General features: G+C 38.4%; 2 protein-coding genes across 2 annotated transcripts in view; both read left to right on the top strand.

Moving 5' to 3' along the window:
• EPYC (epiphycan) overlaps nt 1–4,822 on the top strand; it is a 33,623-nt gene extending 28,801 nt beyond the window's left edge. Inside the window, exon 6 of the mRNA XM_007123691.1 lies at nt 4,652–4,822. Coding sequence (XP_007123753.1) covers nt 4,652–4,822 — 171 coding nt within the window. The remainder of the gene's footprint in view (nt 1–4,651) is intronic.
• A 6,824-nt stretch (nt 4,823–11,646) lies between these two features.
• On the top strand, nt 11,647–12,771 carry CCER1 (coiled-coil glutamate rich protein 1). The gene has a single exon (XM_007131148.2). It carries the CDS (start codon nt 11,647–11,649, stop codon nt 12,769–12,771), a length of 1,125 nt encoding a protein of 374 aa, XP_007131210.2.
• Nucleotides 12,772–18,311: the final 5,540 nt, after the last annotated feature.

Below are 18,311 nucleotides of genomic sequence, written 5' to 3'. Positions count from 1 at the left end.
CCTCTCTGGATTAAGAAAATGCAGTTTTTTTCTAAATAAACATATTTGAAAGCTTGCATTATTTTAAATCCCTTTAAGCTATATTTTATCTCTGAAATAATGAGTGAAAACACATTTTCAAAATGTTATGATCTAATATTTTCTAAATATATTAAAAATATGATCAATTAAAACAAATGTTTTTAGTTGTTGAAACAAAGAAAGATAAATTATTTATTTCAGATATGAGTAACTTTTGTTCTACAGCTGTAATCAATGTAATAATTTCATCTGTGGAATAAATCTGTAGGGAACACAACCATTATGTGCTCAAAGACACGATATCATGGTGTAATATTACAATCTTTGAGCAAAAAAAAAAAAGTATAGACCATCAAAAGAAGTGATTTTGCTATGTGAGAGCAAGTCTGATTCTTTTTTTCTCTGTGGATCCTGTAATTATTTACCTCGTGAATTTTCTTTTATTCCTATTTATATCTTTCCATACTTCTTTTTGTGAATATCTGTCTATGAGTCTGTCACTTTTGAGAGTTTTTCTGGCTGTGTTAACTTTCTCAATGTGTACTCCCTTTCTGGTGCTCGTCCTGTTTCTCTATGGCTCTCTCTTGGTCTCTCTTTTTCTGGGGGTGAATTTCTATATATATGAGGATTTCTTGCCTTGTTTAGGATTGGAAGAGGGTTTTCAAGGGCATCCTCAGGGAAATTTTGGAATTTTTTTTCCAATTCTAAATTAAATTTTATTATTATTGTCTTTGATGATATTGACTTCTACAGAGTAAACAGGTCTCTGATGTTATATTTAAACTGAATGTGCTTGTATATACAATATAAGATTTTTTTGAAGTAATTGGCTTTACAGTCCCTATTCTAAGGTTTAAAAAGGCATTAAGTGAACCTTTTAAAATATTTCTCTTTCACAATCACCTCACCAATATCCAGTATAAAACTGTTTTTAATTTAAATTATCTTCATTTTATATTCATTTATAATGTTCATATAAAAATCTCCTTTTTTGATTCATTTGAAAAATGTTTTTCAATGTATGGTATAGTAATTAAGAATGACAACTCTGGCAAAATCAGACTCCCTGGGCTGAAATTCTACTTGACACTATTTAATGATTGGACAAATATCTAAACCTCCCTGCATCTCAGTTTTAGTTTATAAAGTGGGTACTGCATTTACTTATACATGATAAGTATCTTACTCACTTAAAGGAGAGGCATGATAATTATTAACAATGTGTATCTATTACCTAGCAAAGAAAATAGTACAGGGCATAGGCACTAAATCTGTATTATTCCTCATGGGCACTTTGTAATAATAGAGAGTCAATCCATCAGAAAGATGTAATGCTTATAAACACATATGCACCTAACAACAGAGCCTCAGAATTTATAAAGACTACACTATTGGAATTAAACGGGGGAATAGACAATTCAACAATAATAATTGGATTCCTCAATACTCCACTTTTAACAGTGGATAGAACAACTAGCCATAAGATCAACTAAGAAACACAAGACTTGAGCAACATTATATACCAACTAGCCCTAACAGTCATCTATATAACATTCAACCCAACAACAGCAAATATACATTCTTCTCAAGTGACAAGGAACTTCTCCAGGATATACAATATACGAAGCCACAAAACGGCCTCAACAAACTGAAAAGAATTGAAATCATACAAAGTATTTTTCTGATTACAATGAAATTAAAATAAAAATCAACAACAAAGAAAACAGGAAATTCACAAATATGTAGATATTAAACAACACCTTCATTAATAAGCCATGGATCAGAGTAGAAATCAAATTAATTCAGCAATATGACAGTTTACAAAATCAATATATAAATACTAATAATGTATATGTATATACTAGAAATGAAAAATCTGAAAATAAAATTAAGAAAACAAGCTTATTTATAATAGTCACAAAATAATAAATTACCTAAGAATAATATTGATAAAAGAATGCAAAATTTGTATACTGAAAACTACGACATATTGTTGAAAGACTTCTGCACAGCAAAGGAAACAATTAACAGGGAGAAGAGATAACCTATGGAATGGGAGAAAATATTTGCAAATCATACATTTGAGAAGGGGTTAATATCCAAAATATATACAGAACTCAAACAACTCAATAGGAAAAAACAAATAAGCTAATTAAAATATTGGCAAAGGAGTTGATTAGACATTTCTCTAAAGAAGACATACAAATGGCCAATAAGTATGTGAAAAGGAGCTCAACAAGACTAGTCATCAGGGAAATGCAAATCAAAACCACAAAGAGATGTCACCTCACATCTGTAAGAAGGGCTATTATCAAAAAGACCAAAGTTAAGTGTTGGCAAGGATATGGAGAAAAGGTAACCTTTGTACACTGTTGGTGGGAATGTAAGGTGATACAGATATGGGAAACAGTATGATGTTTCTTCAAAAAAAATTAAAAACAGAATTACCATATGATTCAACAATCCCACTTCTAGGTATATGTCCAAGGGAAATGAAATAAGTATCTTGAAGTTATCTGCACTTCCATGTTCATGGTGTCACTTTTCACAACAGCCAAGATATGGAAACAACCTAAATGTCTGTCAATGGATGAATGGATAAAGAAATTGTGGTCTATGTATACAATGGAATATTATTAAGCCTTAGAAAAGAAGGAAATCCTGCCATTTGCAATAACATGGATGAACCTGGAGAAATAAGTGAAATAAGTCAGCTATAGAAAGAAAAATATTATATGATCTCTCCCATTGTAAAATCTAAAAAAGTCAAGCTCATAGAATGGTGGTTACCAGGGACTGTGGGGTGGGGGATATAGGGAGACGTTGGTCAAAGGGTATAAAGTTTTAGATATCCACAATAAATAAGTTCTGGAGGTGTAACGTACAGCATGGTGACTGTAGTTAATAACACTATACTGTATACTTGAAATCTGTTGAGAGTAGATTTCTAGTGTTCTCACCAGACACATACACAAAAGGTAACTATGTAAGGTGATGGAAATGTTAATTAGCTTGATTGTGATAACCATTTCACAATGCATACATAAATCAAAACATAATGCTGTACACCTTAAATATCTACAGTTTTATTTGTCAAAGATACCTCAATAAACCTGAGGAGAAAGAGAGCTAAATAAAGGAAAGATATCCCCATATTCATGGTTTGGAAGTCTTAATATTAAGATGGAAATACCCCCCAAATTGATCTACAAATATTTTATATAGAAACTCACAAGTAATTTATTAGATTATTTGAACTAATAAATGAGTTCAGCAATGTGGAAGGTTATAAAATCAACATAAAATATCAATTGTATTTCTATGCTAGCAATGAACTAAACCACAATGGGATACCACTTTACACCCACTTGGTTGGCTAAAATAAAAGAGACAGACAATTACAAGTGTTGCTTAGGATGCAGAGAAAAATGGAACCCTCATACATTGCTGGTGGAGGTGTAAAAGAGTGCAGCTATTTTAAAAAGCAATTTAATACTTCCTCAGATTATTAAACAGAGTTATCATATCACCCAGCAATTCAACTCCTACGTACATATGCAAGAGAACTGAAAATATATGTCCACACAAAATTTGTACACAAATGTTCATAGAAGCATTATGCATGAGAGCCAAAAAGTGGAAACAATCCAAATTCCCATTATCTGATAAATGGATAAACAAAAATATGGCATATCCATAGAGCAGAATATTATTGAGCAATAAAAGAAAAAGTACTGATACATGCTGCAGCATGTATGAGTCTTGTAAATACAATTCTGAGAGGAAGAACCCAGTCACAAAAGATGATATATTGTTTGATTCCCTTTGTGAAATGTCTAGAATAGGAAAATCCATAGAAACAGAAAGTAGTTTAGAAGATGTCATGGGGCTAGAGGTTGGGGAAAATGGGGAGTTATTTCTAATATCTATGGGGTTTTTTTGGGGGATGTTTAAAATGCTCTGATATTAAACTGTTGTGATCCTTATACAAGTCTGTTACTATATTGAAAACCACTGAACTGTACACTTAAAATGGGCGAATTTTAGGTATGTGAAATGTACTCAATAAAGCTATTTTTAAAAATCTAGTTCTGGGCCCTGCCCAGATCTATATCTTCCTGACATTTGCTCACTCTCTCCCTCACTTCACTTCAGCCATGTTGACTTTTTTTCCCATTCTTAAACTTTCCATATTAATTACTCAGAATTGGAACTTGGTGTTCTCTCTGCCTGGGATATTTTTGCCTCAGCTCTTTCCATGCCCATGTCTCCTTGTCACTCCATGCTCAGCTCCACTGTTGCCTCTTAAGATAACTTGTCACAGTCACCATCCTTTCTTCTGATTTCACATCGTTTTTGGAAATAACTTGTTTTCTTTAAATTTGTTTTTTCACCTCCTTATTGTATATTCCCATACTGAAGTACAGGCTCTGTACTTGTGTATTATGTTAATTGATTTATCCCCACTGCTTAGAAAGTGCTTGATGTATAATAATCACATAACGTGCATTTTTGGATGAGAGAAGGAATGAAAGAGTAAAAACAGGGGTGAAGCAAAATGGACTATATTATTAGTCAATACTAAGAATATGTTATATCATGTCTAATAATTTATTTTAATCTTTTTTAGAATAACAACATTCTGGAGATGCATGAAGATACCTTCTGCAATGTTAAAAATTTGACTTATATTCGTAAGGCACTAGAGGATATTCGATTGGATGGAAACCCTATCAATCTCAGCAAAACTCCTCAAGCCTACATGTGCCTACCTCGTTTGCCTATTGGGAATCTTGTCTAATTTCAGATAATGGTCAGCGTTATGATGCCTGCTATAACAAAACAATTCTTACCGCTCTCTTCCAAAAGAAAACTCAGCATGATACTTTCAAAATGTGTTCTGAAAGATGATATAATTACATAAAATACAGCTAAAAGTTTTAATATGTGATAGCAACTTAGTTATCTAAGAAAACACGAGATGAATCAGGAATAAACTAAAATATGTACTGAAAGAATAGCAATTTAGTAATCTAAGAAAACACGAGATGAATCAGGAATAAACTAAAAGATGTACAGAAAGAGCAAAACTAAAAGACAGAAAATATTTCACAGATATTCTTATATATCACATCTAATTTGCAAGTTTTAGGGATTCATATCCTCTATAATTTTAAATTAATCATATAATAAAAATTAAAAATGAACATTTTAGGTATATTGCCAAGATTTAAATGTTTTTAATTAAACTTTTCTCTCTTTTTTTCACTAAAACATGTTTCTTTTTTCAAATTCATTAAAGAAAATGAAGAAAAGAATAAAAATATTTGAAAATTATAATGGCTTTGTGGAAAAATATTCATTATAATCACAACATGCAAATAACCATAATAATACACATAGCTTCAGTATTTGAAAAATATATCACCTTAAAGACCTGCCAACTCATTTTAGACCTTTCCTAAACTGACTAGTTACGTGGCATATTTCTGTGCCTGTGAAAAAAATAAAATATACAACATGGAAAACATAAACAATGATATGAAAATCACAGTAGGGAAGAAGTTGAGGAGTACCTTCTAGAAAAAGTTGATCTTTCTGAAATGTATGATAATAATACAGGCACTTGCTTAAAAACTGAAAGATAACAAAAGAGTATACAATGAAATGTGAGTTTCCTTCCAGCAGCAAACCCTAAGCTCCACTCCTTAGAAATAGTCAATGGTTTCTTGCATACTTTTATCAAGTTTTCCATAAGAAACAAAAACTTGCACATAAATAATTTCCCCTTTTTCACAGAAAAGTGTAAGTGCTTGCTACATGTATATATATGCCACCAATATGTATGTATCAGTACATGTAAACATGGATTTTTAAGCACAAAAGATAATCACTATTCTGCACCTTGCTTGTTTCACTTAAAAATATTTCTTGGTGATTTTTGTCATATCGGCACATACAGCTCTTCTGATTCTGAACAACACACATCAGCCCATTACATGGATGTACATTGTTATAATTGGAGCCAATTCTCGGACACAAAATACGTACCAGGCATCTACTATGGTGTTCTGCATGTATTAATTCACAACATCTTAGGAGCTGGAGATAGTAATGACTATTCCAAGTCACAGATCAGAGACAGAGCTTAAATAATTTGCCCTGGATTAAGGGCTGACTCCAAAGGCCTATCCTATTCCACCCCACTGTCCCACCTCAAATACTATGAATGTGACTTTTCCCTGTTTTATAATACAAGAAAGTGGTGTACGGGCTGGACAGAGAAGTTGTTATGAACTGAATGTTTACCCCCAGAATTCATATGTTGAAGCTCTAACCCTCAATGTGATGGTGTTTGGAGATGGGGCCTTTGGAAGTTTAATTAGGGTTAGATGAGGTCATGAGATAGGGCCCTCATGATGGGATTTGTGCCCTTATAAGAAGAGGAAGAAAAAGAGATTACTCTGTGTGTGTATTTGTGTGTGTGTGCGTGTTTATGTATGTGCACATGCACTAAGGAAAAGCCATGTGAGGACATAATGAGAAGTCAGCCATGTGCAAGCCAGGGAGAGAGCTCCCATTAGAAACCAAAGCAGCTGAGACTTTGATCTTGGACATCCTAGCCTCCAAAACTCTAAAACTGATCCCTGATTAAATACAATCCTTTTTTTTAATGACAACGTTTTTTTCTTTATGAATTTGCTACACACATTTACTTTTCTCTAAATATTACAGGTTATTTTCCAAAAGGGAGGATACGGCATTTTATTGCCCCGTATTACAGTGTACTTTAAAACTATTTATAAGCAAACATTTCCATTTAAAATTCCTAAGTAATTCTTACTGAATACACAGGTTTTTCAGATGACAGGACTAAAATGTGTTGTGTTAATCCTCTGAAAACCCTGAGTTATTATAGGGTTAGTAATATTTTCAAAGGACGATAGCAAATAATACCTACACATAGTCCTATTATGAGTGTAAAATTCACATCCTTACTTCTCTTTAAATCTGTAGCAACATTGTCTTTGTAGTTATCTCATTACAAAGTTAATTTTCCCTTCCTAATTTACTTAAATAATATGAGAATTCATAAATGTTTCGAAAATACTGCAGTGGTAGTCCCTGATGCACAACATGCCTCACCAATCTGCAAACTAACACCACAACTTCCCAAATTATGAAGAGAAAGCAATGAGTAATTTTAGATCCCTTTTTTCTCACTTTCAAAAAGTCAGAAAGGCTTAATACCTTGTATTTAGCCTCTGGAACTGCTAGATGGTTTCAAATTACATGATTATATTCATGGTGGAAAAAGGCACGTTTTTGAGAGTGCATAAAATGAGTTCTATTGACATTATTTTTCGTATAACATAGCAATGCATTGGTTACAAAGATAAATCTGAAATACTTGTTGTATTTCATTTCTCTGACCAAATGTATCAGGTATATCCAACTTTTCTCTAAAGAATTTTATTTACAAGTTTAATTAGCTGAGGTTTGAGTTCCAAAAGCCAGTCAAAAAATACTAAACTCTAATAAATATACCCAATGCCACCACACTAGAATAAATAATAATTAATATTGGCAACCTGGAGTAATTTAAATAAGGTATTCTCGATCAAATATATTTATAAAGGGTCTAACTTCACGTAGTTTCTTTCATATAAGGACTTTCACTGACTGAATTTTGAACAAGTTACTACTGCCATCAAGTGTTAGGAGTCATTCTTTTCAAGTCACCCAAGCGCACAAAAATCAACACCAAGACTGCAGTGTTTTCAACTTAACAACATAATGCTCGGAATAACATAAAGCATAGCAAAACCAATGCTGTCACATGGCACTTATCAGAATTTCAAAATGCAACAATATCATTAAAATCTCCCAAATAAAGTTGTAACTAGTTAATATGAAGGACATATTTTACTGCATTGACTTGAAACACGTGGCAAACAGACTCTAAGTTGATCCCCAATGATTTCCTGCCTCTTGGTGTTCATGCCTTTGTGTCATCCTCTCTCCTTGAGTGCTGGTAGGACCTGGGCCTTGCTTCTAACCAATAGGATATGGCAAAGGTGATGGATGTCACAAAAGTCAAGCTCCATGATTATGATACACACGTGTGTGTGTGTGTGTGTGTGTGTGTGTATTCATTGCGCTAGGAAGCACTAAGGAGAAGGAGATGCTCTTGGCTGGCTTGATGGGGTGTGTGTATTCATTGTGCTAGGAAGCACTAAGGAGATGCTCTTGGCTGGCTTGATGGGGTGAGCAGCCATGTTGAGGAAGCCCATGGAAGGGAACTATAGGCAGCCGCTAGAACCACTGCTGTCCTCGAGGACCTGCAGGTTGCCTCGAAACCTGAAGGCTTCCTTCAGCCAACATACAGCTAAAGAGTACGGCCCTCAATTATACAGCCACAAGGAAACAAATCCTGCCAAGAACATGAATAATCTTGGGAGCAGATTTTCCCGAGTTGAGCTGCAGGATGAGAACCCAAACGGCCAAATGCTTTGACCCCAGCCCTGGTAAGACCCTGAGCAGAGGACACAACTAAGCTGTTCCAGGATCCTTGGAAACTCTGAGATAACAAATGTATGTTGTTTTAAGTAACTAAGTTTGTGGGAACTTTTTATGTAGCAATATAAATGAATACAATATATAAAAACACGGTGTGTTATATTTTAATGCTGAATCAAAGTAATTCATTTTGCAGTATTTAAAGAGTATGGGTCAATTTTAAAAGTCTTTAAAATTTCTTAGTTGCATTTCTGACGGTGGTGTTTAACATGTTCTGGTGCTAATTTTCTTGGGTGATTTACCAGTACATGAACAATCTGTATTATAATGTCAATCTATTGAAAAAACCAATAATCAGAAATTGTAATTTGCTGCTTCTCTTAAGAAAGAGTAGCGCAAGACAATCCTGCATTAATGTTTTTTAAGAGGGAGGATGAATATGAAAGATATATATCTCACCATGAAAAAAGTGTATAAAGCCAGTATTATTGGTATAAAGTTCACATCAACTGTTCAAAAAAATGATGTCCTTAATTACCTGTGAGTTAATCTTTTTTTAAAAAAAGAAGAAATTGATGGGAATTCCACTAAGCAACATGTTCAACTTCTAAAGCTCTTAATTAAAACTCAATATCATATACTAAGTATATTCTTAGAAAAATAAATCTGGATTATCACCATTCCATTTCAAGTTAAGCAGATCAGAGGCTGAGGCCAAGTGTGTGAGTCTCCATCCAAAAAGAGACATTGGAGGCAAAAAATGTCAGCATTTTGCACTTTGAGTCAAGCAGGCTTGTCTCCTCAGCAAACCACAGAGCAAATGAACTTGAATGATGCCTGTGGAATCTATAGGTCCCACAGCAAAGGGTGGAGGACTGAACCAGGAATCCATGTACTGTTCTCAATTTTCAAGCAGGAAGGCATAAATGACCTTTGCAAGCATCAGGGCTTCCCCTAATTTTGCTTCTCTATCATTCGATGGAAGCTTGTATGGACTCAGGTTCCCAGTGGGCAGTGTTCCATTTTTGCACAGTTCCACTCAACACAGGAAGGTGATAAGGAGATATACTCAGTGGTTTTCTGTAGGATCAAGGCTCGTAGCACTTTCTTGATGTTTCTCAAAAGTGGGACAAGAAAAGGACACAAGGATGGGGATGTCTATTTTTGCACCAGGCACAGGGTTAGTTATCTTTACGTATACTGTATCAATTTCTTTACAAGTCCTAAAGCATGTAAATATGATAATGATGATAGTTCACAGTTACTGAGTGCTCATAGGGTACCTGTGCTAAGTGCTTTAATCAATACCTTACTTAATCCTTAACATAACTCTTTGGAACAGGCACTATAACTATACTCAGGGTATGGGTAAGGAACTGGGGCTTCCAGAGGTTAATTGGTGAGTTGAAGTTGAAACACCTCTACTTTTAAATAGACCTTGTTTTTTAGATCAGTTTTAGATTCACAGCAAAACTGAGAAAAAGGTACAGAGATTCCTCATACACTCTCTCCCCCTACTCATACATAGCCTCCTCCATTATAAACATCCTCCACCAGAGTGGTACATTTGTTAATAATGAACCTACATTGACACATCATTATCACCAAAAGTCCATAGTTTACATTAGGGGTCACTCTTGATGTTGTACATTCTACAGATTTGGATAAACGTATAATGACTTGTATCCACCATATAGTATCATTCAGGGTAGGCTCTTGTCTATTTAAATCAAAGCCCATATTTTTAACCTTAATACTATAAAAGCTCCCAAGGTACCACACTGTCTGGTTAACAAAAGGAAAAATGTAATTGGCATACTAGCATGCTTAGGTACAAACCCATGGTATACATCCTGGTAATGTTTAATCAACGGACATATATTTTGCATATGTTACAATTAGTAAACTGCTTCTCCATACAGATTCCTTGTACTCATCACCAGAGTCCTATTTAAGGTGCTTGGGCAGTGTAGTATAGTAATCTCATTGAGAATTTGGACTCTGAGGTCAAACAGGCTCAGGTTTAAATACTAGCCCTGAAATTCATCAGTCCCACAGCCTTAGGTAGATTAATTTCATTTCCTAATCTATGAGATGTGGTAACAATGCCTACCTCCCTGAGTAGGTGTGAGGATTATGTGCCATGAGCCCACCTGCGCGCAGTAAGCACACGCAATAAACGTTTGCCGTCTTGTTTCTGGTACGTTGACACAGAGCTCCTAGGATTTAGAAGAGTGGGCACAGGCCACAAGGTAAGGAGTGGGGCCCAGTTTTCTGACTCCGAGGGCTTTCTCTTTACCCCCTGGGCCACCCCAAAGGTGTAGGATATTGTTTTTCGATACACAAATTCTTCCCCAACCCCCGCCTCTGGGTTCAGCCGAAGGTCCATCTTCTACAACCTCGCACCTCAAGGTGTTTTAAGGGTTCAAATAAACTGCCTCAAGCGTTTCCTAACGTGGGCAGCACAAACCCAGCCTCCCGCCCCTCGCCACCTCCCTCAAAAACTGCGCCACAAGCCCCCTGCGAATGTTCATGGGCAACCTCGTTCTGGGCGGAACCCCAACTCCACGCCCAGGGAGAACGACCTCAACCCCTATTGGCTGTCTCCCGGGGCAACCAAGGATGCGGTGGGCGCGCGGGGCCCCTGGCCGGTATTTAAAGGCTGCCGCTGCCCACTCCGCCTCAGTCTAGCCAGGACGGCGACGGTGAAGCACCTGCCTGGAGAGGGAGCAGCTAGGTAACGCGCAACCCCTGCCTCTCCCGTCCCCAGCCCGAGCCTCCAGTGAGGCGGGGGTGTGTGGGACCCGGGAGCGGGTCTCACTGCGCGTTGCCCACAAACACCTTCCTCCCCCACCATCCTTACCGAGCCCCAGTCCCACCCAAACTCACCTGGACGAGACAACCCGGGTGCCAAGGGGCAGAGATTACGTGGAAGAACAATCGAGCGAGCAGAGAAGAGGGGTCCTTTTGGAGAGAAAGGCGTGATCCCAGCGGCAGGCACGAGGTGCTGCGCAGAGAGAGAGAGAGACGAGGCTCTTCAGACCGTCAGATCTGGCCAAAGCTTCTAAGACGCTTCCGTTTAGACCTCTCAGAGCTCCCTGAATCATGACCCAGCCCCTCGATAGAAAAGAGGATCCTCTTAACCTGGGCCGCGCGGGGGCGTCCTCTGCCCCATTAAGCACCTGGTCTTCCTGCCATCGAAGGCGCAGGGGCGCTCCGGTTTACAGGCGGTGGCATCGCTATGGTCCCAAGGCCAAGTATGAGTCCCCGAGGAAACAGCCGAAGCAACAGCACGGCTCAGGACCTTGGTTCCAGCCACCCAGACGTCCCTCTTGGGCCGTGTATTCTAATTGGGGGCGCTGGGGAGGACCCTGGCACCCACCTCCGAAGGGATTCCGGAAGCCCCCTGGCCGGGTGCAAGTGATCCAGGTGTACGGCCTGCACGCACTCTGCCTTTGCTGCTGCTCCTGCTGGCGCGGGCCCTGGAATCCCGGCTGGGCGAGGCCCCAGGGCAGGAAGAAGCGCTGGGGCCGCCGGGGCCGCGGCCTGCGCCGCGACCCTCGCCGCTCCTTCCAGAGGAGCCCTTCCGAGGATCTGAGCACGCTGCTGCGGCCGGTCAACCTGTGCAGGTGGCGGGAACCCGGCCTGCGCGCGCCGCGGAACACCACCCAGTTCATCATGAACCAGATCTACGAGGATATGCGGCAGCAGGAGGAGCTGGAGCGCCAGCAGGGGGCGCTGCGGGCGCAGCAGGCCCAGGCGGGCGGCACCGCATCCCCGGCCGGCTCCTTCGGAAACGATGCGCCCCCCAGCGGTGGCGAGGAAGACGCGGAGCTGCGGGAAACTTTGTATAGCTTTGGGCAGAATCCCTCTCTAGCCTTCAGTCCTGACGCGGATGGGGAAAACCAGTCTCCAAGCCCACAGCTGGTAGAGGAAGAGGAGAAAAATGAGGAGGAGGAGGAGTGTGATGGCAAGGAGTTGGAGAGCGAGGAGGAGGGTGCAGAGGCAGAGGCCAAGGATGAAGAGGAGGTCAAAGAGTCTGATGACTCTGTGAAGGAGGAAGAGGAGGCGATGGAAGAGGAAGAGGAGGGGCTGGAGGAGGATGAACCGAGGGAGGAAGAGGATCCTTTGCCTCTGGAAATGGCTTTATCAATCCTAGTGGGAGCTGAAGAAGAGAGAGAGAACTTTATAAACTGTACTTATTTAAACCCAAAACAGATAATTCCCTAAGTGCCACAGGAAGCTCTCCTCATGGTACAGGACATTAACTGTTAGACATCAGGAAAGGGACTGAGGAATGAGATGGAACTGATGTGAGGCTAAAATGAATTAGCAACTTATTAAAAACTAATAAAAAAAAATGAGTACCATGAATAAACATATCTTTGGCCATTATAAAACGTTTAAAAATTGGTGTGCTTGTGTATGACTGTGAGTGGGGGAGGGACAGCTTTCAAATATAATTTAACTGGAAATGGTTAAAGACCAAATATTCATGACTACAGTTTGAATATTTTCATTTGGTGTTTTCCCCTCTAGATGCTTGAGTTTTTTGTTTTTAAATTCTGGCAGTGCTGAAAATGTTTCTTTTTATAACAGATTTATACATTCCATGCCTAAGAAGCATGTGCTGTGTCTATTGAATGTCCATCAGTGCTCTTAACATGATAGCTGAAACCTTTTTAAAACGCCTATTTTAATATTTTTTTTCTTGTAGTTTTTCCACCTTCAGAGTTCATTTTTGAGGGTTGTATCTTGGTAACCCCATTTGCAGTCTCTTGTGGCATCGCTCATTTATATTCCTTGTTCCACAGTCACAGTGCTATGGATCTTCCTCAGAAGAACGTGAAGTTGCTTCTGTGGAACTGGTTATCTGCCATGGCCTCAACAATCCATAAATCCATGAATGGAGAGGATTCCCCATGGTCAGAAGTCAACTTGCACACCTAGTTAAAATCCAAGGAAACTGCAAACAGTGGAACATAGCTTAGAGTTTGAAGCCTTGTTCCTGGATATATTCCTTGTCATAAGTTCACAGGAATAGTAAAAATAGTTTTTGCAGAATGGATTTTTTTTTAAGATGATTGGCCTTTTGGGGGTGGAATATCTTTTTTTAAATTTCTTTCCCAGTTGTCTTCCTTATAAAGGAGAGTAAAACAAATATGTTTAAGTGCAAGCCTGCGTGAGCTAGTTTCTAATGTCTAAACAATTACCTACAGAGAATTCATCACTCGAAATAACAGCTTTTATTCAAACATTTTTAGGAAGTAATACCGTTCTTCTTGGACCCTTAATACTCATAACTTAATAAAGGTTCCAGCCATAGCATATTTCCTTAGATGAAGTATTTGAGCCCCACTTCTCAAAAATTACATCTTTTGACAAACTATACTTCTAAGTATAGTTTGAACCATAATTCAGTATTTAGTGAAGAGAAGACTGTAGGGTGATATCTTGCCTGGATGCTGATTTTATTGCAGCTTTCAGGGGTGATAAGCTTAAACTGTTAAAAAATAAATAATAAACTAATTAAAGTGTTGAATGAAACTACTCTGCTTCTCACTTCTTATTTTTTAAATATCAGACCTCTTATTCAGCAATACTTCAGTGGCCAACAGGATGAACATAAGAAGAAAAACTAACACAAACGTTGTGGGACTTTTTAAATCACACCAAACCCTCCAAACTACAGCAGTGAGTAACCAAACATTTATTATGCTCTTAAGAAATCACTATCTTCTACAAGATGCAATTTTTGAGTGACCTATAAAAGTAGTATAAAACTGACCACCCATTATGCATTTCTAATGCACAGGGGGAAACCAGGAATCCTGCCGCTGATATTGATCATAAATCCTTACAAGTCATAGCCCCCAAATACTTTACCCATGATCCTCAATCACTAAGTTCTCATTAAAGAAACACTTTCATTTAGGACTGAATTTCTTCACAAGCATATCAGGACAATCCTCAAGTTATTTTTATAAAGGATTCCACTTTTACATTACAAAATTCAGCACACATTAACTGCCTCCACATACGCAAGACATTACCCAGTAGTCATTGGAAGGGATGCAGATATGAGCAGTGCCTCAAGAGTTTCGTTTAGGAACCATTATTTAACAAATAATTATGGAACTACTAGGGGCCAAGCACAGCGAATAGTGACAAGGATACGGTGGTGAGTAAGCAAAATCCACACCCTCATGTTGCTTGTAGTTTAGTTGAAAGGACAGACACTAAATGAAGTTAGACAAATTAGTCACTGCAAGAATTCTAAAGGAAACACACTATTATGAAAGTATATATGACAAGGGAACCCAAGAGTGAAGCTGGGGACGTTTACTGTGCGGAGAGGGAGCCTTGAGGCTAAAGGCCGCTGGGAGCTGGGAGGAGCTTGGTGCCTTTGAGGAACTGAGGACAGAAGGGCAACAGTGTCCTGAAGGAGTGGCCAATGAGAAATGAGAGCGGTAGGCAGAAACCATATTACCTGCTCATTTCTGCACTACCCATATCTTCTCAATAGACACCAGCAAAAAATGAATGAAAGGAGAAGACAATTCGTCATTGATGATTCTCTACCTGAACTCATTTCTTTTTATTAGCCAGATACTGTGATGGTCCCTTTACTAACCCTGAAGGCTGATGTGAAGTGAGTAAATCAAGTCGGCGGATGGGAGGGTTAGACATCCCAGTACACCTATTACACTTTTCAGAGACCTACCCACCCACTACCATGTAATGACAGCATTGCTGAGGCATTGCTGCTCAGCATGATTAGAGCTCCCTGGAGATGCTCCACACCACCTGATGATGATTCAGGAGTATCAGTGTTACTATGGCTCAGAAGAAACCCCGTCTTTAGTTTTAGAGGTAAGTATGCTTGAAGGAAATGCACAACTTTTAAAAAATTCTCATTCTCAAAATCATTTCAAACTTGAGTGGACACAATGCTAATGAGGCGCCACTTATCCATGTCTTTCAAGAATGGAAGTATTATTTCCTTTGTCAACTGTCGGAAAAATAACTTAATAAATCATAAATATATTTAGAAGGCCTAGGTTTGCTGTCTCTGCTCAGGTGTTTTTCCGTGAGAGATTCTGGTATTTTCCTTTCCAGTGACTGACAGCGTTTCTTGATTTATCTTCATTACTTTGTCTCCACAGTAACTTAAAGGGATTTTTTTTTCTGTGAAAATATTAGTCTTCTAAGGATGGTAAATACACTTGACATTTAGAGATCAACTCTGAATTCTGAGTATGGTTTCATAAAATTTTATAACATCTGCATATGAGGACAAGCATTATTCCAGCATATTTAGTTCCATGAAAATAAACAAAAGAGGTTAAATAACCCAGCTATACCAAACCCACAGAGTCTGGGAAGAATATGATATGAATATCACCCCTTAGGTGGTCTTGGGGCGAGGGAGTGAATAGGATGAGAAAATAGCTTCTTCAGTTTAATTTTGATTTTAACAGCATAATAAAATGATATATGCGGCTAAATTGTTTGTATTTTTACAGGTTCACATTAACGTAATCACAATTGAAAATTACTCTTAATATTAATGCTTCTGAATCATTTTGGCCTTGATTATCTTGTATTTAAAGCAAAATCAGAATGTGGCTGTATCTTAGCTGTTTCAGTATTAACGTTTTTCTACATCTATTTAACTTTCAGCCAGTTAATGGAACATAGCTCGACCTCAGGGTCAGCTGATGTAAGAGAAGAGTTTGGGCATCTGTATGTTGTCACTGCTGCCTGAGAGCGGTGGTGGTAGTCTTGGGTCTCTGTTTCCTCAGACATAGTTGTCCTACCTTATTACCACTCACAACGATTGTGAAGACCAAATAACCAAATATTTAGGAACAACTTCATTATATACTGTTAAATCACAGTTATTGTCCACAAAACTACATTTTATAATCAAAGCCACCATCTCAATTTCTTTTATTTATGTATTTATTTTATTTTTTCCTTTTTTAAATCGTTTTATTTTATATTGGAGCATAGTTGATTAACAATGTTGTGTTAGTTTCAGGTGTACAGCAAAGTGATTCACTAAAGAACCAAATGAGAATTCTGGAACTAAAAATAACTGAAATACAAACCTTGTTGGTTATTCTTTTTTTTTTTTTTTTTTTTGCGGTACGCGGGCCTCTCACTGTTGTGGCCTCTCCCGTCGCGGAGCACAGGCTCCGGACGCGCAGGCTCAGCGGCCATGGCTCACGGGCCCAGCCGCTCCGCGGCATGTGGGATCCTCCCGGACCGGGGCACGAACCCACGTACCCTGCATTGGCAGGCGGACTCTCAACCACTGCGCCACCAGGGAAACCCGGTTATTCATTTTAAATAGAGCAGTGTGTACATGTCAATCCCAAACTCCCTAACTCTCCCTCCCCCCAACCCTTCCCCCCCCGCCACCCCGGTAGCCGTAAATTTGTTCTCTAAGTCTGTGAGTCTGTTTCTGTTTCGTAAATAAGTTCATTTGTATAACTTTTTTTTCAGATTCCACATATAAGTGATATAAGATATTTCTCTTGCTCTGACTTAACTTCACTCAGTATGACAATCTCTAGGTCCATCCGTGTTGCTGCAAATGGCATTATTCGCAGCAATATTTTTTTTGATCCATCTCCCGGAGTAATGGAAATAAAAATAAACAAATGGGACTCAAAAGCTTTTGTACAGCAAAGGAAACCATAAACAAAATGAAAAGACAACCCACAGAATGGGAGAAAATATTTGCTAATGATGTAACCGACAAGGGATTAGTCTCCAAAATTTACATCATCTCAATTTCTGAACAATAGGTCAGTCTCGATCCATTAACAAGGCTCAGGAAACCTCATCTCATTGTAGTTTTGTTGGACTGAGCTATCTAGATATTATAGTTGTTAATGACTGAACTAAGCATGAACCAGCTTGTCCTGGAAATTCGGTTTTGATTCCTGGTAAAAAAAAAAAGTGTGCAAATGCAGTGCCCTGGCGCCTTGATATTGAAGCTGTGGTCCATGGACCAGCATTAGGGGCACCACCTGACAGCTTGTTAGAAATGCCGATCACTCAGACCTACTGAATTAGAATCTGCTTTGTATAAAGACGTCTAAGTGATGTGCATACACATTAAAAACCTAGGAGCTCTGTGGGTTTTTGATCCATCATAGAGCCCTCCTGGGAATTTAATGATTGAGACTGTGACTTATGGGTTCAAAACTTCTGTTATTTACTACTTGTGTGACCTAAGGCATATTCTTGAAATTTCAGCTTCTCATTTTCCTCATCTATAGTTCTACCTCATGGTAGTAAATGAGATTATGATGATTAAATGGGTCAGAACTTACCACACACTCCAGAACAGTGATATATTCAATATCTACCAGTTATAATAATAAGTATTTAATACAGGCACAGATGATACCACTGACATCTGGTATCTAAAAGTCACCTGTTAGTAATTAGAGCAAGTATAAATGTAATATCTAACAAGATAACTAACAAAACGATTCACTAACTGTCTTGTTTTCTCTTGTATAACTGTAGTCAGATACATTACTTTGAGCTGCACGTTTCATTGTGCAGGACTGTGAAAACCACTTAAATCTCTAGAGCTGAACTCATTCCCCAAGGACACTTTCTGTCCTTTATCTCCTCCCCTTACTACCAGGTCATGATGTTTCCTTTCTTTTTATGGCTGACATTAATACTCTAATAGCTAGAGCTAAGAATTATCCACTCAAGTCAAGATCATTCCTTCCCATACAGGC

This window comes from Physeter macrocephalus, chromosome 6 (genome assembly GCF_002837175.3).
Source record: "Physeter macrocephalus isolate SW-GA chromosome 6, ASM283717v5, whole genome shotgun sequence".
Classification (NCBI taxonomy): domain Eukaryota; kingdom Metazoa; phylum Chordata; class Mammalia; order Artiodactyla; family Physeteridae; genus Physeter; species Physeter macrocephalus.
Note: the sequence above shows the minus strand (reverse complement) of the source record. Positions and strands in the feature narration are given on the sequence as shown.

Excerpts from the sequence above, each read along its gene's own strand:
- CCER1 (XM_007131148.2), top strand. The coding sequence starts at position 11,647 with ATGACCCAGCCCCTCGATAGAAAAGAGGATCCTCTTAACCTGGGCCGC.